Source organism: Myxine glutinosa, chromosome 4 (assembly GCF_964187855.1).
Source record: "Myxine glutinosa chromosome 4, kmMyxGlut1.1, whole genome shotgun sequence".
Lineage (NCBI taxonomy): Eukaryota > Metazoa > Chordata > Myxini > Myxiniformes > Myxinidae > Myxine > Myxine glutinosa.
Genome location: NC_136264.1, coordinates 5,630,395 through 5,654,015, shown reverse-complemented (window position 1 = coordinate 5,654,015; position 23,621 = coordinate 5,630,395). Strand labels below are relative to the sequence as shown.

The window sequence follows — 23,621 nt, the reverse complement described above, 5'->3', positions numbered from 1 at the left end:
AAGAATATCCGATCTTCACCAAAATCTAATCATTTGGTCCTTGTCAAATACCCAAGCTCTCCACGAAATTTCATCCAAATCCACCCACAACGTTTTGAGATATCTGGCTCTATATCGGTTTTAGTTGTATCTCTCAACAGTGAAGAATATCCGATCTTCACCAAAATCTAATCATTTCGTCCTTGTCACAGACCCAAGCTCTCCACCAAATTTCATCCAAATCCACCAACAACTTTTTGAGATATCTTGCTCTATATCGGTTTTAGTTGTATCTCTCAACAGTGAAGAATATCCGATCTTCACCAAAATCTAATCATTTCGTCCTTGTCACAGACCCAAGCTCTGCACCAAATTTCATCCAAATCCACCCACAACGTTTTGAGATATCTTGCTCTATATCGGTTTTAGTTGTATCTCTCAACAGTGAAGAATATCCGATCTCCACCAAAATCGAATCATTTCGTCCTTGTCACAGACGCAAGCTCTCCACCAAATTTCATCCAAATCCACCCACAATTTTTTGAGATATCTTGCTCTATATCGGTTTTAGTTGTATCTCTCAACAGTGAAGAATATCCGATCTTCACCAAAATCTAATCATTTCGTCCTTGTCACAGACGCAAGCTCTCCACGAAATTTCATCCAAATCCACCAACAACTTTTTGAGATATCTTGCTCTATATCGGTTTTAGTTGTATCTCTCAACAGTGAAGAATATCTGATCTTCACCAAAATCTAAACATTTCGTCCTTGTCACAGACCCAAGCTCTCCACCAAATTTCATCCAAATCCACCAACAACTTTTTGAGATATCTTGCTCTATATCGGTTTTAGTTGTATCTCTCAACAGTGAAGAATATCCGATCTTCACCAAAATCTAATCATTTCGTCCTTGTCACAGACCCAAGCTCTGCACCAAATTTCGTCCAAATCCACCCACAACCTTTTGAGATATCTTGCTCTATATCGGTTTTAGTTGTATCTCTCAACAGTGAAGAATATCCGATCTTCACCAAAATCTAATCATTTCGTCCTTGTCAAATACCCAAGCTCTCCACGAAATTTCATCCAAATCCACCCACAACGTTTTGAGATATCTGGCTCTATATCGGTTTTAGTTGTATCTCTCAACAGTGAAGAATATCCGATCTTCACCAAAATCTAATCATTTCGTCCTTGTCACAGACCCAAGCTCTCCACCAAATTTCATCCAAATCCACCAACAACTTTTTGAGATATCTTGCTCTATATCGGTTTTAGTTGTATCTCTCAACAGTGAAGAATATCCGATCTTCACCAAAATCTAATCATTTCGTCCTTGTCACAGACCCAAGCTCTGCACCAAATTTCATCCAAATCCACCCACAACGTTTTGAGATATCTTGCTCTATATCGGTTTTAGTTGTATCTCTCAACAGTGAAGAATATCCGATCTCCACCAAAATCGAATCATTTCGTCCTTGTCACAGACGCAAGCTCTCCACGAAATTTCATCTAAATCCACCAACAACCTTTTGAGATATCTTGCTCTATATCGGTTTTAGTTGTATCTCTCAACAGTGAAGAATATCCAATCTTCACCAAAATCTAATCATTTCGTCCTCGTCACAGACCCAAGCTCTCCAAGAAATTTCATCCAAATCCACCTTCAACCTTTTGAGATATCTTGCTCTATATCGGTTTTAGTTGTATCTCTCAACAGTGGTATCCGATCTTCACCAAAATCGAACCATTTTGTCCTTGTCACAGACCCAAGCTCTGCACCAAATTTCATCCAAATCCACCCACAACGTTTTGAGATATCTTGCTCTATATCGGTTTTAGTTGTATCTCTCAACAGTGAAGAATATCCGATCTTCACCAAAATCGAATCATTTTGTCCTTGTCACAGACCCAAGCTCTGCACCAAATTTCATCCAAATCCACCCACAACGTTTTGAGATATCTTGCTCTATATCGGTTTTAGTTGTATCTCTCAACAGTGAAGAATATCCGATCTTCACCAAAATCTAATCATTTCGTCCTCGTCACAGACCCAAGCTCTCCAAGAAATTTCATCCAAATCCACCTTCAACCTTTTGAGATATCTTGCTCTATATCGGTTTTAGTTGTATCTCTCAACAGTGGTATCCGATCTTCACCAAAATCGAATAATTTCGTCCTTGTCACAGACGCAAGCTCTCCACGAAATTTCATCCAAATCCACCTTCAACCTTTTGAGATATCTTGCTCTATATCGGTTTTAGTTGTATCTCTCAACAGTGAAGAATATCCGATCTCCACCAAAATCGAATCATTTCGTCCTTGTCACAGACGCAAGCTCTCCACGAAATTTCATCTAAATCCACCAACAACCTTTTGAGATATCTTGCTCTATATCGGTTTTAGTTGTATCTCTCAACAGTGAAGAATATCCAATCTTCACTAAAATCTAATCATTTCGTCCTCGTCACAGACGCAAGCTTTCCACGAAATTTCATCCAAATCCACCAATAACCTTTTGAGATATCTTGCTCTATATCGGTTTTAGTTGTATCTCTCAACAGTGAAGAATATCCGATCTCCACCAAAATCGAATCATTTCGTCCTTGTCACAGACGCAAGCTCTCCACGAAATTTCATCCAAATCCACCAACAACCTTTTGAGATATCTTGCTCTATATCGGTTTTAGTTGTATCTCTCAACAGTGAAGAATATCCGATCTTCACCAAAATCTAATCATTTCGTCCTTGTCACAGACCCAAGCTCTCCACGAAATTTCATGTTCTCAGATGTACAAATGCCTTCGAGGCTCCGCATTGTTAAATGCTCAGTTTTTTTTTGTCGAGGTGTCATCACACCGGATGTTTAATTGCATGGGAGTGTTTTTTGTTAACGACAAATCCTTTTTGAATTTGAAGGTTTCGACCCCATGGAATCCTTTATTCTCATTTGAGTCGCAGTTTCAACCTTGGAGCCCCTTATATAATTTCCTACTCTCATGGATAGTGCGTACCTTTTCCCCACACTTCCTTTCTTCAGTAATGCTGCTCTTCCTTCGCTGCATCAAGACCATTTTGCGGTTCATATATGAACGAATCATTTTTTCTTTTCGTTTTTCTGTTGATGTTTTGTTCTGGAAGAGCTGATCATTTGTTTCTACTGTATTTCATTCACCGTACACTGTCTGTAGCATGCGATTCTTTATTTACTGGCAAAGTTCTCGTTCGCTCTTTAATTTGTTCGATTTTAAAGGAATTCAATGGTAGCCATTCTTTTATTCTTGCCATGTTTATTTGCTGCGTTTTGTAATCTTGTTAATTTGATGTCAAATAACTTTTGAACGCCAACAGATTTGTGCTGCTAAAAGTGACACTTTTTTGTGTTCTGCGTCTTGAAGTTCCTCGGTGTCGAATGAAAATGCGCTCACTTTGAGCCAGCTGGCCATCCTGTTTCATAACTAAGCGCAGTCTGGGCCCAATGCATTGAGCAGGCAAGGTCACCGTGCCCTCCTGATGGTTAAGTGTTTGTTGCTTACTTCTTTTTGTTTTTTTACAAACGGATATCCACATTTAAATGGCAGCTTTTATAATGACAAAAACTCTCAGGATATTGTGTTCTTGGCAATGCTTCAGGATTCAGAGGAAAATAATTGTTTGTGTTTTTTTTGTTATGATATAATATATGTTCCTTGCAATGATCTTTGACATAGGAGGAGGTCATCAGATCTATCAAATCCTGCACTGTGATTGCGAACTTGTCTGTGTTTAGTATACCCTTTATAAATGCTTGGTATCCAGCAAGGAAGCAGCACGTACCATTGTTAACTAATTAGGTATGACTGGGCCGGGGTTCAAAGCACCGACCTCCCACACTCAGAGACGATGCTCCAACCGTTACACTACCAAGTCTCCTTAAAAGTCTGTTTTTTCCTTCTTTCTTTTTTTCTGATAACATAGACATATTGCAGGTTTAGTCTCATCTAAAAGGAGTTGTGTTTAGCATGACGAGTGGTCTTGTCACTTTGTAATCCAATTGCAGGTTCAGTCTCTCCCATATTTCATGCATGGATTTTGGGATGAAGAAGTGAGTTTCATTTGAACGAGGTATCTAGCAATGCCTGAACTGTGCATACCTTGCCAAGAACCATTATAAAGCCAGTAGATGTACAGGCATGTATACCTTGCCAATCTTGTCATAATACAAGACAGCACCCGGCGTTTATCACATTCTGTTATTGCGATAGTCAGTGGTTACTTTTTTCCTCATCACTTAAAAATACTTCCTCCTTTTCAATTGGCTTGCATGTCGAGGCCATTTATCACGTCATAAATGTTGAGTATGTGCATCCGTGTCACCAACCCCTAACTGTCGGGATTAAGACTTCATAAATAAGAAATGTCGATGTTTTTTGCCTCCCAAACCCGAATTGAAAACACCCCCAAGTAATTGGTAGGTCTTGTTTTATCATGCATAACACCGATCCACACGTCGATGGATGATACACCGTGCCCTGGCACGCGAGGTGACCCTCGAGAACTGAAGGACCCATTCTCAAGTGACCACTTCGTTATTTCATGTCAATGCCTCGATACACCTCCTGTATTCATTCACTCAAATTAACTGTCGATCTGTGAATATTATGCACATTGCTGTTTGAAACATCATTAGTAGTGTAATAATGTTGCTTCTGGGACACCTCCGTTTAACATGGGAAATCCCTATCTAATGTCATTTACCCCCTTGTCTTTTTCAAAAATCATAAACACCTCTATTTCTCCCACCCTCATCTTTATAAACCTTTTGTCTGTAGTACCTATCCTTAATGTTGTTCATTAGACCACTCAAACACTACAAATATTTGTTTTCTCTTATAGACCTATCATCCTTCTTCTACATATCATCTGGCAGATTAATCTTTGACCCACTCAAACATTGACCCATTCACTTCCATATTAATTCTTTCCCTCCCTCATTGCCCCCTAAACACCTATATTTCTCTCACCCTGTTCTTTACGAACCTTCTAACCTTTTGACATGTTATCCTTATTCATTAGACCACTTAAACACCTGTGATCCTTCTGACCTCATGGACCTTTTAACCTTTTACTCTTAATATCATCTGGTGAATATAACCCACTCAAACAACGACCCTACAAATATTTGTTTATGCGTGGGAAATAATTTAATTCTCCTACAACTCTCTTCACCATCTAATATATTAACAAAAAATATGTTTGAGTTTGGTTCTTTATTAAGATATTTTAACTGAGCTAAGATAAAATGGTAAACCTCCCTCAATGTTCTTATTTGAGCGCCTCCAGTGCCACATACCATTTTTAAATTAAAGTATATATTTTCCTGACAACCATCAAAGTTTTCCGTCCACTCAAAAATATTTCCATCTTTTTTACCCAATTCACCGGTATTTAAATTAATTCTCTTATTTGTTTTGTGAACTTTTTTACCAGTTGCCTTTTCAATTATACCTATTTGATATTTTTCACATTCATTATGTTTTCCATTTATATACCAAGGTTGATTACACCTCCACTCTTTAGTCTGGTTGATACTTGGTTCTATCATTTATATAATAGTAAAAAAGGCGGCGGTAGCCCGTTAAAATCCCCAACCCCCCCCCCCCCTTTTTAAATTATCACTTATATATATCTTATCACTTATATATATCTTATCACTTATGTATATCTTATCACTTATATATATCTTATCACTTATATATATATCTTATCACTTATATACTTATATAACCATAAGGGAGACTATCAATTCCATTTTCTAAAATAAACCTCTTATCATCAAAAGCCCCCAATGCTTTCTTATTTATCTCTTCTGAATATAATTGATGTTTATAACTTCTTATTCCATTAATCTTTCTAAACTCTTCTTTCTTTGTTGTTAAACAGTTATAATAATCCTTAAAGTTTATTGTTTCTTTAATAACATTTTTCTTTACACCTTTTAACTTCTTATCAGTCTTTTCAACGTTATTCACAATGTATTTATAAGCATAAGCCTTTGACCTCAATCCCACAAATTCACTCATAACATTTCCTCCTAATTCATCCTTGAACTTTCCAATCACCTTTTTATTTTTAGAAGAGAACAACTCACTCTCTGGACTGTAATTACTCGTGTCATAGATATTAATGTCTCTTTTCATGTCTGAATAAACATCGTTGGTATTAATTTTCAAAATAAAACTATCTGTATCCATATAAAGTAGATTAACATCATTTTGATATTTCTTCCTCAAGTTATTATAAAAGTAATCATACATTAATGACTTTGATAAATCAAGAATTGTTGTTCCAATATAAATAGGTTTGTTCATTTCAATACTCTCTTTAATCAAATGGATCGCACAAAAGTTCTCAGTAAAGACCTCAGCTCGAGTAAAACTCGGTCTATTAATTAATTTTGATGCTTGTTCCCAAGATGTTGATAGTCTGATATTTTGTCTTTTCCTCACATTCTCCATAGTCTTACCAAAGACCGCATTATTCATCAATTTATAAAAGTCTTTCTCAAAATCTGTTTTTGACTCTGTTCTTCTTTGTGTATTAAAATCAATGTACCCCTTAACCAATGACTTTGATTGAACTTTAGAACCCTATGGATCTTCTCTACTCTTAGACCTTTTGATAAATATTGTCGCAAATTTCTTTGGTGTAGAACATAATTTTTCTTGTTATATAATGTAGTAAGTAATTTTTCTGTTGATTCACCTATATCAAACGATCGTTGATAATCACTCAACCATTCTTTCTTTGGACTTTCTTTCTCACAAGCAAATGGGAGATCTTTGTGTAGGTTATGGAGTTCCTCTGGATATTTTAAATCAATTTCAAAATAATAACCAACTTTTTCTTCATCCAATTCTTTTTGTGTAGAGATACATACATCTTGTAAAACGTTTTTGTAGTCTTTTTCCTTTACCCATCTAAGTTTTCCATAAGGAAGAGCCTGAGACATTGCCCAGCCATACAGGTTGTTCGCGTCATAGTACATCAAGTAAGAACTCTCTTTCGTTGGATCATAATTTGGAAGATATTTGTTATTTGCTTTTGCGTATCTACTCGAGCAGACTTGTGAAATTCCACCTCTTTTTGCCTTTTCAATCATCAAAAGCATATCAACATCGGTTATCAAATCCAAATCTTGTTTTGTCATTTTCAACATCGCACTCCAGGCCAATCCAGGTGCTGTGTAGTAGTGAGCAGGATCCAATCCATATCCAGTGCGACAAACAGATCTAAAGGCTTCAAATACATCGGCCAATAAAAGCACATCAGTTTTGAGATACAAATCGTGATACTCGCCAAGATTCTTGATGTTATATTTTTCCCAAACATTTTGTGCGTGTACATAATCTTTATCAGATATATGACTATTATTTAATTTGTTATAGAAATTTTCTTTTGAAGGAAGTTGTGTTTCATTGAATCTCTCAAATGAGTCCATATAGTCATAGGGGTAAATTCCCTTTTGTGTTAGAAAATCTTTATCTAAAAAATACTCTGAAAGACATGGAAACTCTTTTAGATTTTGAACCAAGTTAACCAATGGACTTGCCATGAATTTAAATGTATCAAGAAATCTGATATGAGTAATAGGAGATGTGTGAATTGTTTTTGTGAATGAAATGTATTTCTGATCCGTGTTTGGAATTGCTGAGATACTTCCAGAAGTCTTTGAGAGTTCCTTGATAAATAGATGTGTATCATAATGAGCGTTGTTATGAAGAAAGACAGGAATGAAAGAGGGGAGTTGATAATTAATATTACAACTTTGATGAGCCGGACCTCTATATTTACCAGTGAGATGACAATGGTCTCTAACCTTTAGACCTTTACCAATTTTCTCCTCACAAATATGACAGACATTGTTTTTTATAAATTCCCTTTTTTCTTTACTTGTTAAGGACATTGGTTTATTGGTTTCTCTCATTATCTTGGTTAATCGAACACAGTCTTTTTCTAGTCGTTTCACAAACTCCTCTGGGGTATTTGAGCCTCTATACATCTCTAACTTGTTATATTTATCACCAACGGATGATTTGATATAATAACAAAAACCACAAGGAGTATGTTTTTGATATTTATTTGTGTATGATTCTTTTGGATCTTGAGAAGCAGTATCAATTTTTTCTAAAATACTTTCAAAATCAGCATATATAACAAATGGATGTTTGATCTTTTTATTTTCATCTTTGAATGTGATCTTTGAGCCTTCTTTAGGCATATTGATTACCGTTGATTTATGTTCGCCACAATAATTTGAATGTTTATCTAATCTTTCTTGTGAATTGAAGAAGTTAAGACAACGCAAACAAATATATATTTTATTTGTTCTCTTACAGACTTGTGGTTTTATTAATTTAGCAATATCTTTGATGTATGTATAATGTGAATTTTCGTCTGAATTAAAATATAGAAGATTAATATGAGTTTGTTTACAATTGTCAGAAAGCTTTAAAACCTGAATGTTGTTTGTTTCTGTTAGACCATAAACATTAACTGATAAATTATTCATCTTTTCAAATTTAGGAATATCATTTAAAGTCATCGGAAACTTTAGATCTTTCGTATTTAATGTATTCTCATATTTTTTATAATGAGATACTCTTTCATCATGAAAATGTGGAGGATGTAAGTGTGCTAAAATAGACCAGAGAAAACATTTATTGTCTTTATTTTTGATATTGATAACTGCTTTTCTATTTTTGATAACACTGGGTAAATCAATGTAAGAAGAAGCTTTTAGAGGATCTGATTTAAGAATATGAATGTCTATGTAAATAATTTTTCCTATATTGAATCCACTTCCTACGATTGAATTATCCACATCTTGCTCTTGTTTAATAAGTTCATCATAGACTCCTGATGTTTTAAAATCTTGATATGAAGATATAAAGTGTGGCTCAGTTCTCATGTATGGTGCATCTATAACTCCTTCATCCTTTGTCATTTCTAATTTTACTCCCATATAAAATTTAAGTGGTTTCATTTCCTTTAGTGTTTTTTCAATCAACGTTTGAACAGCAGGTTTAACTATTTCTACAGCATCAACTATAGACTCTGGTTCAGGAGGTTTGAAGTTAAAGACTCTTATTTTAATATGTCCTTTGAATGCTCCATCAGAGTTTTTAGTTGTGATAAAATTTGATAAATGTAGATTTGTTTTAAGATGTATTTTGAAGCCTTTCTTGAGGATATTTTTATTACATGTAGAACAGTGTTTTGTTTCAGGTGGAAGAGGGGAAAGTTTGTTTAAAATGTTGTATGTATGTTTTGCGGTGAGAATATGTTGTTTATAATATTTTACTTCCTTCTCGCAAGTATCACAATAAACCATATTTATAGCGTGAGAAAACGTGGTGTTTTATATATATCACTGTGCTTAAAATAAAACACTTTTGAGCTTTACAGCTCCGTTTTATATATATCGCTGTGCTTAAACTAAAACACTTTTTCACTCAGAATCATCTAAGTCATAACTATCACATGAATACTCAGAATCATACTCAGAGTCATCAATAAAGCTACTCTCATAACTATCATTTGAGCACAAACTATTAGTATCATAACTATCATCTGTGTTCAATGAAATACTATCATCACCATCGTCCAAGTTCAATGAAATACTATCATCACTATCGTCCGAGTTCAATGAAATAGTAAAATCTTCACTGCTGTATTGACTCATATTTAATTAGCAAGAAAAATATTCCCATCAATATCTATATACTTTCTTTCATTAACAGATTCAATCTCTACAATTTTTATATCAAAAGTTATCTTTAAATAATCTCTAACTATCATAGAACGAAATGACATTTCACCAGAAATATTAACATCATTCATTTTACTTAGATCTACACCCTTTGGATTATTAAAGAAAATACAAATGTCTCCTCTAGAATTATTAATGGTCTTATCATTCTTTTTCAAAGTATCGTGGTCAATCACTTTTTCAAGCTTTGAATAAATTGCCAGGAGTAGAGGAGAAACTTTTGTTAGATTTACTTTAATGGATGTCTTTCCAGGTATAGTTAGAGCTCTTCCTTTAAATGAAATAGAGGGGCTCATGTTATTTTCCATAACTGGTTTTACCCAAAAATTTCCATATTTATCTTTGTTCAATTTAACATCTTTGACATATTTTTCTATATCTTCCACCGAAGTAGAGATTGATTGAAATTTGTCTTTTGTGCTTTGAAACATTGTATTTATTAATGAATAAACTTGCGTTTAGTTTAAGTAAAAATTTACCACATAAATATGATAAGTTCTGAAGGATATTTAGAATTTCCAGACTCTCCATATGATAAATTAGAGAATTGTCCGGCTTGTGATAGAGTGGGGCTTAATGATGAGGATTCATATAAACAATGTTTATTCTGTGATTATATTCTAATTAATGATAATAAGAAATATAAAAAAACATATAACTCTTTTAAATTAGAACCAAAAATGAATTACTTTACAAGATTAATAAGAGAGATGAATGTTAAGCATTATGGTGATAATACACCATTTCTTACAAGGAAAGAGACTCTTTGTATTGAGGAAATGTATAAGGGTTTAATGATATTTATTATTCAAAATAATTTTAATGGAAATGTTAATACAAGATACTACATAAATAAAATAATGAATTATTTTGAAATTAAACCCGAACTCAGGATAAAATATAGAGTTTCTAAAATAGCTCAAAAAAAGTTGGATGACTTGTTTTCCAAATATATAAATGAATGATTTTTTACCCGTTTGGGAAAATAAGATAAAATTTAATAACCATAAAAACATTCCAAATTCATTGAGATGTCTAATAGTTGGTTCAAGCGGATGTGGGAAAACCTGTTTACTTTTAAAGATGCTCCTTGGTCCTAATTTTTTAGATTATGATAATTTAATAATTTTTACAAAGTCAAGTTTTCAACCCGAGTATCAACTACTCTCACAGGGTTTTAATGCAGGTCTTAAAAAGGAAGACATTATCGGTTTATTTAAACTTCAAAACAAACTGAATGATTATAATATTGAAGATATAATACAATTATTTTGTGATACACAGAAATCAAAATCGAAACCCATAACTTGTATTCTCAGTGATAATACGGATGATATACCTTCACCTCAAGATTTAGATAAATCAAAAAAGAACCTCGTCATCTTTGATGATTGTGTTAATGAGAGAAACCAAACAGTAATGGATAGCTACTATACAAGAGGGAGACATTCTTCTTGTAATTGTATATATCTTAGTCAATCATATTTTCAACTCCCTCGACGCTCAATAAGAAACAATGCCAATACTTTTATTTTATTTAAGTTAAATTCAATAGATGTAAATAATTTTTGGAGAGATAATTGCTCTACGTTATGTAGTAAAAAAGAATTTGAAAATTATATGAAACACACGATTGGAAAATATAAATATATTGTTGTGAAACAAGATGAGATACTAAATGATATTTTTCAATAAATAAATACAGAAAATGAATACCGAAGAAAGAGAAAGAAAGTTTAAGGAACATCAACAATTAGTTTCAAAAGTTGTTAAACAACAGGAAGAGATAAAGAAGAAACGGAGACAGAAACTAACTGGTGAAGAAGCCTTTGAAAGAAAACAAGAGAAATTCTTTAAACCACTTTTGAAAACTCAACACTCACCTACAGTTCCCACGGTAGAATTTACTCCGAAAAAACTTCAAATGCTCAAAGATTTTAGTCAGATAACAAAACAAGAACTTGGTGAATTAGAATATGATGACGAGGGATTATTTCGGAAACTTGAGGAGGTAAATCAACCCCCTAATTATGTTGTGGAAGCTCTTCAAAACAATGAATATTCGGCGGGTTCAAAAACCAGAGCAGGTCTCATTCCAACAGAAGAACCAGCAGTGTTTCATCTTGTGGAAGAAAAGGTATTGATATTTAATGATGAATTGATGTTCTTGAGTTCTACTCAACCAAATGTTAAATTAACTCCAAGATTAATGTTTCTTCTAACAAACCCCGGATTCAGCGGTTCAAAATATTTTGAGGAACCACTTGATATGGAAAGAGAGGAAGATAGGGTATATATTGAGTTGCTAAATGCACTTGATTATGGAGTTTCTGTTGCTGGTAAAAGTAAGAAGAATGAGAAGGAGAAACATATTATTGATGCTTTAAGTAAGCTTGGTTCGGGTGTTAGTTTTCTTCCAAATGACCCATCACAATTAGTTAATAGGCTATTATTGTTGTTAGGTAGTAAGAAGGCTGGAAACAACAATTGTTTTAATGAATCCTCAGCCATTTTAGATCAGTTGATGAACATGAAAATAATTAATAAATGTCAATACAAAGATATTTTATTAGATATTAAATAAGATGAGAAGCACAATTCTTAGTTTTAATTTCACAACGAGCGATTACACAGCTTCATTCCCTTACCCACTACAACTTGACCCCCTTACCTCATATGAGGCATCTTTGTTGTCAATGGAAACTTACAATACCCTTTTTAATATCACAGAGAAAAACAACAAGTTTAGTTATAATCCAGGAAGTGGATATAAAACTATAACCGTTTCACCTGGAGCTTACGAGATTTCTCAAATATCTTCAGAAGTCTCTCGCCTTATGAAAGAAAAAGGTGATGAACCAAAAAATATTGTAATAGATATTCAAAAACACACTTCAAAATCAACTATTAAACTTAAAAATAATTATAAAGTTGATTTCACGATTGAAAATTCGTTTAGAGAGCTATTGGGTTTCTCTTCAAAAAAGATTGAAAATAACGGGACGTTTTACAGTGATAATGTTATCCAAATATCCTCCGGTATAAATTCAGTATTAATTCATTGTGATTTGATTGATGGTGCTTATAACGATGGAATAAGAACAAATACAATATTTTCATTCAGTGCATACTCAACCCCGATTGGTTATAAATTTAATATGGAACCAAAAAATCTTGTCTATTTACCTGTGTCAGGAAAAACCATATACAGAGTAAGTTTTAGGATAACCGACCAAGATAATCGTATGATATCCTTTAATGATGAAATTATATCCATCAGAATTCACCTACGTGAAGTTTTTCAATAAATAAATAATGGTTATTGTGAGAAAACACGAGTTGGGAAAATATAAAATAATTACAGGGGAGGGCATGTTCCTTTCACCAGACTATACAAGGTATGTGGGTAGAGGATACTATAAACCTAAGAGACAACGAGGTGTAGGTCATCAATTTCGAAATAAAGGAGATGGGATAATTGATACTCTAATGGGTATTGGTTCAACCATCCTTAAACATAAAGACCTAATTGATTCAACTGCTTCTGCCGTGGGCTCCGTTGCGGGTGCTATAAAGAGTATAAAAGATGCTCAAAAGGAGTCTCATAAATTACAAGCAATCAAAGAAATAAAAAAAGGTAAAACTCAACTATCTTCACAAGAACGACAAAAAATCATTAAAATACTTGGGTCAGGGTTTCAACAATTTTAATGCTATATAAATACAAGTATGGAAGCGATTGATAGTATCTATGATTTGGATGATACGATTATCATTTCAAACTCCACTAAAAAGGAAGACTATTTTAAGGTAAATGCTATTACAGGAACAGACTGGAATTCAAACGGAACAAAAAGTTTTGAAATAAATAATCAACAAACTTACTTGAATATAGCTGATAGTTTCTTGCTGTGTAAATTTAAATTCACTAAGGCTGCGAATAATACTAATGCTACACTCGTAAATGATTTCTTCTGGAAAATGTTTGACAGTGTCCGCCTGTATATTGGAACACAAGAGGTTGAAGCGGTTGATTATGTCTCTGCTACATCTGAAATGATGAAATTTACACTATATTCGTTTAGTGATAGAATGGGTAAGGGAGCTGTTGAAGGTTTTATTCCTGATATGTCAACGGGTACAAACGCAGACCCTGGTTATAGTCAAAGGAAGTCAATGTATAATGATGACGCAAAAGCTGAGAATAGTTTTACCGTAGCAGTACCTCTGAAAGGTATATTTGGATTTTGTGATTATGATAAAGTTTTGTATGGGCTTAAAATTAGATTTCAACTACAAAGGAATGATAATGTAAATAGATTGCTTTTTGGGGATGAAAATGCTTTTGGAGAAAATAATAAATTTGTTATTAATGATTTGTGTTGGTATATCAGTGAATATACTCCTAATCTTAAAACGGAAGAGATGTTAAATAGAAGACTTAACTCAAAGAAACCGCTAAATGTATCATACCTTAAAAGAAGATGTCAACACGTTAAACTGGAACACACTACCTACACTTGGAATTTAGGTGTTCTTCAAGGAAAGCCACGATACCTCTGGCTCATTTTTAAAAAAACAGATGGAGAGGACGGTACTAATAAGAATAATGCCCTGAGTGATAATGCAAAGGTAAAACAACTTCGGGTTTCTCTTGATGGCACATTTTATCCGCGAGATAGATTGGAAATTGATTGGGAAAAAAATGATTATGCGGAAGCCTACAAGTCCTACCAAAAGGTGTGTGAAAGTAATGGTAATAATGATCCTATTTTGGATATGGTTGCGTTTCAAAAACTTTATACAATCTACGCAATTGACCTGAGTTCTCAAAAGGAAACTATAAAGTCTAATCGAGTGGATACTTCTCTATACATTGAAAGAGGGGAGAGTGAAGAGGTTAATGCATATTGTTTGCTTTTGGAGGAAACAGAATTACAGATTAATACAGATAATGGTGTTATGATTAATATCACATAGGTTTTTTCTCATAAATAAATGGTTGGGGTATATGTTAATCAAATCAATCTTAATAAATTAACATCTTGTATTCAAAATCAAAAGCCTTGTATTATTAATGTTAATACAATTCAAAGAAAAGGAGCTGTAAGAATTGATGTTTTACTCACACACACACAAGTAAAAACACTAAATGATGTTGGATCACTTAAAATTAAAATGACGAAACCTATGTTAAAGAAATATTCAATAGACGAGTCAAGAGGAGGATTTCTCCCGTTTCTAATTCCTTTATTTGCTGGTTTAAGTGCGGCGGGAGCATTGACTGGTGGTATTTCAGCAGCGGTAAAAACTGCTAACGAAAGGAAGGCACAACTAAAAGCTCAAAAAGAATTGGAAAGACATAACAAGGAGTTGGAGAAACAAATTAGTGGAAGTGGTGTAATTGTAGATTTTGCTCAAAAACTTGAAAGTCTACCTGATAAAGCTAGATTGTTGGTTGGAGATATGCTTTCCTCTATCGCTCAAGCGGGTGTTAAACTAACTAAACGGGGTAATGGATTGTATCTTTCTCATAAATAAATGGATAAATGGTTTAAACAATTTGGAAAGAATACAACGTCAAATATAGAACTAGCTAAGTATTGTAAAACACTAAAAATTGATAATGTGGTTATTTGTATGAGAGATGAATTAATACATATAAATAAGAATACAAAGAATATTATTATGAATTTAGACACACAGAATGGTTCTCATTGGGTTTGTATTCATAATAGTCAGGATAAATATTATTTTGATAGTTATGGTATGCCACCACCTGTTGAAGTAATACAATTCTTACAGAATGGTGTTTATCAAACATTCCAAGTTCAAGAAATTAATTCTAAATGTTGTGGCCAATTATGTTTATATGTATTATTTCAACTCAACAATAATGAAAATTTTTATGATATCATTTTTTATCTAATATAAATGACCTATGTTGGAAAAGATGGTTCTATCTTTGGAAAATCCTCTCAGGATATTGATTTATCAAATTATTATACAAAGGCACAGGCTGAACGACAAAAATATAGTGTAAGTAAAAATATTAATATGAAGAATACTTATAAATTAATCAATTATCCAAACCCTACAGATGCGAATGACTTGATTAGATTCAGTGATTTATCACAATATATATCTTTAAAGAAAACAGCACGTTTTGTGAAACAAGTAAAATTTACAACCACAACACCTGGTTATACTGACCATACACCTTTCCTCATTGAATTTAACTACCTGCTTACAATTAAATTTTATAAAGAAGGACATTTAGTTAATATGCGAATTAATAAATGGGGGTATGATATGCCTGATTTAGGGTATAATTGGTCTTTTTCAATAAACATAGAAGACCTACATGATTTAAATCAGTCTCGTAAAGAAGAATATTATCCACTTGGTGAAGATAAGGATTTATGTGGAAGTACAATTAGTAAACAACAAATACGTGATTTTAAGAAAATAAAAATATATGATAGTATAGCGATGGTTCGCATGACAAAGAAGGAAGGTAATGAGATAAGGATAGAAAGCCGAGGAATACAAACCGATTTGGTAGTGGGAAGATGGGGTGGTATTACCTGTCATAATATTAATCTCACATATATTTCTGATACATAAATGGCAGGAAGAAGACTACAAGAGAATTATAATTTTTGTATTCAAGGATACCTACAAGAAAAGGGTGCTCGGTATTACATACCTTATGATTTGGAGCATATACATGGGAATTTTGTTATAAAAAACTGGCCTTATACTGATATTGTTAAACCCACAAATAGAGACTTGTTTAAAATATTAAATAAAAATGAACTTCTCAAAGTTATGAAATATAAAACTCTTTTAGAAATCGTCAACAAATCTTATTGGTATCCTATTATGAGAAAAATAATTATAGATACAAGAATATCTCAAAATCCAGATGAGTATATGTATAATATTCTTTGGGGTTTAAACTCAAGGGTAGCAAGGGATGAGGAAGGAGTTGAAGAAGAGAAGGAGAAAAGAGAGAAAAGAGAGAAGGAGGAGAGGGAACAAAGAGAGAGGGGGGAGAGGGAGATGGAAATCAGAGCGATTCACAAAAGAGTGGATGTATTACAGCAAGAAGATAAATCTCAACTCACCGAAGAGGAAAATAAAGAAAGAATGAATGCTGTGAAAATATTGATATCAAAAATTGCTAAGATAAATGAGGAAGGAGTTAAAGAAGAGAAGGAGGAAAGAGAGAAAAAGGAGAAGGAGGAAAGGGAGAAAAAGGAGGAGGAGAGGGAGGAAAGGGAGAAAAGAGAGAAAAAGGAGAAGGAGGAAAGGGAGAAAAAGGAGGAGGAGAGGGAGGAAAGGGAGAAAAGAGAGAACGAGGAAAGGGAGAAAAGAGAGAAGGAGGAGAGGGAGCAAAGAGAGAGGGAGGAAAAATATAAAAAGATGGAAATCAGTGAGATTAATAAAAGATTGAAGGTATTACAGCAAATAAATCAAACTCAACGCACTGAGGAGGAAAATAAAGAAATGAGAAGTCTAATGAAAATATTATTTTCAAGAATAACGACGTCAATGTCTTCAGTTTCAGGGAGGAGATTTAAATGAGAAAGTGGGGATAAAGAAGAAGAAGAAGGAAAAGATTATGTGGTTGATGATGTCGGTGTAATTGACTTTAGTTAGTTTTATTTGTAAATAAATGGAGGAGAGAGTGAAGGCATTCCTTAGGATTATTTATGTTTTAAAAATCAAGATTGAAATGTATATGTTGAAAACCAAAAAGGTTTTGATACTCTGTCGGAATTTTTCTGATAAATAAATATGAGTTATTGTCTCAAATGTAAAAAGAAAACTAAATCTAAAAATATCTCTTATGTTAAAGCTAAAAATAATAGAGTTTGTCAAAAAGGAATATGTCAAGTGTGTGGCTCTAAAAAGTGCCAATTCATCTCTCCTAAAAGAGGAGGAGACATACAAAAGTTTCTGTCAGGAAGTAAATTTACAACAACTGGAATTCCAGGGGAATTACACCTTCCAGGGTATTCTTTCTGTGGTCCAGGAACAAACTTGGATAAAAGATTAGATGAGGCTGACAATCCTAAACCTTGGTCTAAACCTACAAATAGGGTTGACGAAGTGTGTATGAAGCATGATATTGCTTATGGGAAAACCACTACGTTGACTGAAAAACATAAAGCCGACAGCGAAATGTTGTATAATTTGTCTTTGATACAAAATCCAACGTTGAGAGAGAAAGTTGATAGGTTTATTGTGAGAAATTTGATAAATGCTAAATTGAAACTTGGTCTTGGTTATTCCTCAAAAAACTATTAGGCTCTAATGATGCCATCAAGACTGAGGAGCTTTTGGCTGAAGAATTACACAAACCTATAATCACAAAGTTTAAAAGAAGGAAGGTTTATTCTAAATACACTGACCACATATGGTCCGCTGATTTAATTGAATTGAATAATGACAGGGGATACAGGTATGCTTTAACCGTTATTGATTTGAGGAGTAGATTTGCCTGGGTTGTCCCTTTAAAAAATAAAAGGGGTGATACTTTAATGTTAGCCTTTAAGCTAATATTTGATCGGGATAAAAGGAAACCAAAGAAGTTATGGACTGATGAGGGAACAGAGTTCTATAACAAAATATTCATGAAATTTCTTAAGGGGAAGGGTATTAAATTATACAGCACCTTTAATGAAGGAAAGGCAGTTGTTATTGAGCGTTTTAATCGTACTTTAAAAGAGAAATTATATAAAAAATTCACACAACTCGGTTCTCAAAAATGGGTGTATTTAATTCAGGATATTGTAGATAATTACAATAATACAGTTCATTCATCAACACAATCAAAACCATCAGAAACATTTACAAAATTAGAATATGAAAAGGAGATTAATTTGAGAAAGCCCAAGTTTAAAGTTGGTGATATTGTAAGAATATACAAATGGAAAAGTCATTTTGAGAAAGGTTATACACAAAAATGGACTCGTGAATTATTTAAAATCATTGATGTAATGGATACAGTCCCTTGGACCTACAAATTATATGATTTAAATGGAGAAGAAATCTTGGGTTCATTTTACTCACAAGAATTACAAAAAACACAAGTAAGCAGCTAATACCCTTGAAAATAATAAATAAATAAATAAAATGTAATGGGGATACGTTTTTATATCTGTGAACCCCAAACACAGAATCCCACAACTTTTTAGTTGGGGCTTAACTTTTGTGTGTGTATAATGGGGATACGTTTTTAAATCTGTGAACCCCAAACACAGAATCCCACAACTTTTTAGTTGGGGCTTAACTTTTGTGTGTGTATAATGGGGATACGTTTTTAAATCTGTGAACCCCAAACACAGAATCCCACAACTTTTTAGTTGGGGCTTAACTTTTGTGTGTGTATAATGGGGATACGTTTTTAAATCTGTGAACCCCAAACACAGAATCCCACAACTTTTTAGTTGGGGCTTAACTTTTGTGTGTGTATAATGGGGATACGTTTTTAAATCTGTGAACCCCAAACACAGAATCCCACAACTTTTTAGTTGGGGCTTAACTTTTGTGTGTGTGTGTATGTGCGAGTGAGTCATAATAATATACAAACCCTAACCCAACCCAAGCCCTAACCCAACCCCATCCCTAACCCAAACCCATCCCTAACCCAACCCATCCCTAACCCAACCCCATCCCTAACCCAACCCCATCCCTAACCCAACCCCATCCCTAACCCAACCCCATCCCTAACCCAACCCCATCCCTAACCCAACCCCAACCCTAACCCAACCCCATCCCTAACCCAACCCCATCCCTAACCCAACCCATCCCTAACCCAACCCCATCCCTAACCCAACCCCAACCCTAACCCTCACATTCAAAATCCCAACCCTAACCCAACCCATCCCTAACCCAACCCCATCCCTAACCCAACCCCATCCCTAACCCAACCCCAACCCTAACCCTCACATTCAAAATCCCAACCCTAACCCAACCCCATCCCTAACCCTCACATTCAAAATCCCACCCAAACCCTAACATAATCTTTCTTTTCTTCTTTTTTAAATACGTATTTCTTTTTTTTTTTTTCCTCTTCCTCCAATTCTGTCTTTCAAGGCTTTTAAGTTTGAAGAAGTAGAAATGGGAAGAAAGAATTTTCCAGCATTTTCTTCCTCGAACTTTCTTGATATTGCTTAAATCAAGCGTCATTAAATAAAGAACATTGTTCATTGCTTTAGAATCCAAAGAGTCTCCAAGAGGAACCCCACAGGTAGAGTCTCCAAAATAAAACCAACTTTCCAAGTTCCCAAGGTATAACCACATTCCTGTTGAGCCTCCAAGATAGGTATCACATTCCGAGTCATCAAAACAAAACCCCCATTCCGAGTCTCCAAAAATATAACCATCTTTCCAAGTCCCCAAGGTAAAACCACAATTTTCAGAAATATTGGGGGTTTCCGTGATAAGTCTCACATAGTATAACTGCGGACCATCAGGGAAAACTTCCCTTTCCCAATTTTTTAGGGTTTCTATGATGTGTCTCACATAGTATAACTGCGGACCATCAGGGAGAATTCCCATTTCACAATTTTTTAGGGTTTCTATGATGTGTCTCACATAGTATAACTGCGGACCATCAGGGAGAACTCTCCTTGCCCAATTTTTTAGGGTTTCTATGATGTGTCTCACATAGTATAACTGCGGACCATCAGGGAGAACTCTCCTTGCCCAATTTTTTAGGGTTTCTATGATGTGTCTCACATAGTATAACTGCGGACCATCAGGGAGAACTCTCCTTGCCCAATTTTTTAGGGTTTCTATGATGTGTCTCACATAGTATAACTGCGGACCATCAGGGAGAACTCTCCTTTCCCAATTTTCAGAAATTTGTGGGTCTCCAATGTATGACTTGTATTCTGGCTCATCAAGGTAGAACTTGTTCAGTGGGTTTTGTTTTGATAACTCACAACAAGTATCATCATGGTAAAACTCTTTTTCAGGATTTTGTGGATCTCCAAGGTATAACTCTTTGGCTGGGTCATCAAGGTAGAACTCGTTCTGGGGGTCTTGGTTGTTCAAAATGTCTTCAAACAAAAAAATAACTTCATCCCAAGTTGTGTTAAAAGCAGAATTTTCATTTCGTATCTCAGATACAATTTCCTGTGAAAGAAAATAACAATGTATTAATTTAATACAATATTTTTTATTTGTATAAATCAAGCTCTATGAATATTAAAATAAACTTTGTTAACTCTTACACGAGTCTCATCTTAAAAAAAAAAAAAAAAAAAAAAAAAAAAAAAATTAAATAAATAAATAAATAAATAAACAAACTTACCTCCATTGATAAGAGGTTCGAGTCCAGTTCATCAATCTGAAGGTTGAGTTCTACACAGGTAGTAGGACTCCATGGAATAGCAAAGTTATCCCATTCCATTTCGGCATAGTAGTCCATTCTCAAGTGAAGCAGAAAGCGTGTTTGAAAAAGCCTGTGTGGTCGGTGCCTTTTATAAGGACTGGGTGTGTCTTCCTGTGGAAATTCCCTGGGCGTGTCTTAACTGGAAATGATGTGATGGAAATTCCCTGAAAATGATGTAATGTATTACCTGGAAATGATACAATGCTGAAGAGTTTATAAAGTGGGTGGGACTTAGCAAAAGTGGGAGGAGCTTAGCAAAAGTGGGCGGGGCTTAGTAAAAAGTGGGCGTTGCTTAACAAAAAGTGGGCGGGGCTTAGTAAAAAATGGGCGTGGTTTACCAAAAAGTGGGCGGAGCTTACCAAAAAATGGTATGTGGCACTGGAGGCGCTCAAATAAGAACATTGAGGGAGGTTTACCATTTTATCTTAGCTCAGTTAAAATATCTTAATAAAGAACCAAACTCAAACATATTTTTTGTTAATATATTAGATGGTGAAGAGAGTTGTAGGAGAATTAAATTATTTCCCACGCATAAACAAATATTTGTAGGGTCGTTGTTTGAGTGGGTTATATTCACCAGATGATATTAAGAGTAAAAGGTTAAAAGGTCCATGAGGTCAGAAGGATCACAGGTGTTTAAGTGGTCTAATGAATAAGGATAACATGTCAAAAGGTTAGAAGGTTCGTAAAGAACAGGGTGAGAGAAATATAGGTGTTTAGGGGCAATGAGGGAGGGAAAGAATTAATATGGAAGTGAATGGGTCAATGTTTGAGTGGGTCAAAGATTAATCTGCCAGATGATATGTAGAAGAAGGATGATAGGTCTATAAGAGAAAACAAATATTTGTAGTGTTTGAGTGGTCTAATGAACAACATTAAGGATAGGTACTACAGACAAAAGGTTTATAAAGATGAGGGTGGGAGAAATAGAGGTGTTTATGATTTTTGAAAAAGACAAGGGGGTAAATGACATTAGATAGGGATTTCCCATGTTAAACGGAGGTGTCCCAGAAGCAACATTATTACACTACTATCATTCATACCCTCAAATAAGAGTTTCTGGTTGCCGTGTCTATAATCGCCAAAATTGCAAGAACCTCAGAGCGGTAAACTCAACAGCACAACCAACAACCAACTTGACTACCAGAGTACCAATCACACCTGCGAGCGGAATTCCATGTAGCAAAGTATTTATTTTGTACTCGCTGATTGTAAAAAAAAATTCTGTTGAAGGCTCCAGTCACGGACCAATATGGTCCTCATCGAGGTCAGGCCTTGAATAAAACAGCTGCATTGATAGAGAAGTGAAGAAAGAGACAGAATCGTCCAAGAGTTTTTGTGGAAGTAGAAAATCTGCCAATGGGCACAATGGGCACACAATAATCACGTGATGTACCGTACTGGCTTGTCGAGTATTCCGATGTTGTGGCTAATGGCGGAGGTACACAAGCAGGAAGTTCTTGGGAGCAGAAACCAAAGTAATATCTGTAGAAAAGAGAAAGAGTACCAACTTTGCTGCATAATTTGAGCGGGTGGAGTTTTGAGGTCAGATTGGGAGAGTTGATAAGTCGGATTACTTTGGATTATTTTCTGTCCAGGAAGTGGAGCTGGAACCTCTCCGGATGTGAGAGCAGTACTCTCTACCAGGCCGGATCAATCCTTTATATTGTTGAGGCAACTGTCGAGAGAAGAAAAATCTCCGACATCAGAACAGGACTCCTCGTTTCTTCGAGGTAGACTTGGCTATTTATGTAATATGTGGATTCCAGGATAGATTTGATGTTAGAGTAATACCTAGTAGGTTTATTGTATCACATGGTGTAATTGTGGAGCTTTCAAAGGAGATTGGAGAGTTGAGAAGAGTTCGAGAAAGTGAAAGATGGAAAAGAAATTGAGTTTTAGAATCATTAAACTTAACCTGAGTACATTTGTCCCACTGGGAAATCTTGTCCATGTCCGAATTTAAGGAGGTGGCTCTGATCAAATGATGTAGATCGAGTGAAGGAAGATTGAGCAGAAGGGGAAAACATGGAGGAATGTAATGTCGAGTCGTCAACATACGAGTGCATTTGGTTATTTGTAGAAGAAAGAAGATCATTGATAAAAAGAAGGAAGAGTGTCGGAGACAGGACCGAACCTGAGGGACACCGCTGTTGATAGGGAAGGAGGAAGATGTTGAACCATCAACAATTACAGAGATGGAGCGGTCGGAGGGAAAGCTCGATATGAGAGAGCAGAGTGAACGAGGAAAGCCGAAAGAGGGAAGCTTGGATATCAGACCCCGATGTCAAACTCTGTCAAAGGCTTTTGAGATATCAAGGCCTACAACATAATCAAGGTATACTATGCAAGCTCAATTTGAAATTGAAAGCATATGAAATGGGTGAATTGACTGTGGGTTTTTGTTTTTTTTCACGG

General features: G+C 34.7%; 2 protein-coding genes across 5 annotated transcripts in view; both read left to right on the top strand.

Moving 5' to 3' along the window:
* LOC137424380 (progesterone receptor) overlaps positions 1-23,621 on the top strand; it is a 411,636-nt gene that overhangs the window by 361,807 nt on the left and 26,208 nt on the right. The gene's annotated exons all lie outside the window — the stretch shown is intronic.
* Positions 13,505-17,611, top strand: LOC144891677 (uncharacterized). The gene has a single exon (XM_078775393.1). It carries the CDS (start codon positions 16,421-16,423, stop codon positions 17,381-17,383), a length of 963 nt encoding a protein of 320 aa, XP_078631519.1. The 5' UTR covers positions 13,505-16,420; the 3' UTR covers positions 17,384-17,611.

Coding starts and splice junctions, on each gene's coding strand:
- LOC144891677 (XM_078775393.1), top strand. CDS start 16,421: ATGGCAGGAAGAAGACTACAAGAGAATTATAATTTTTGTATTCAAGGA.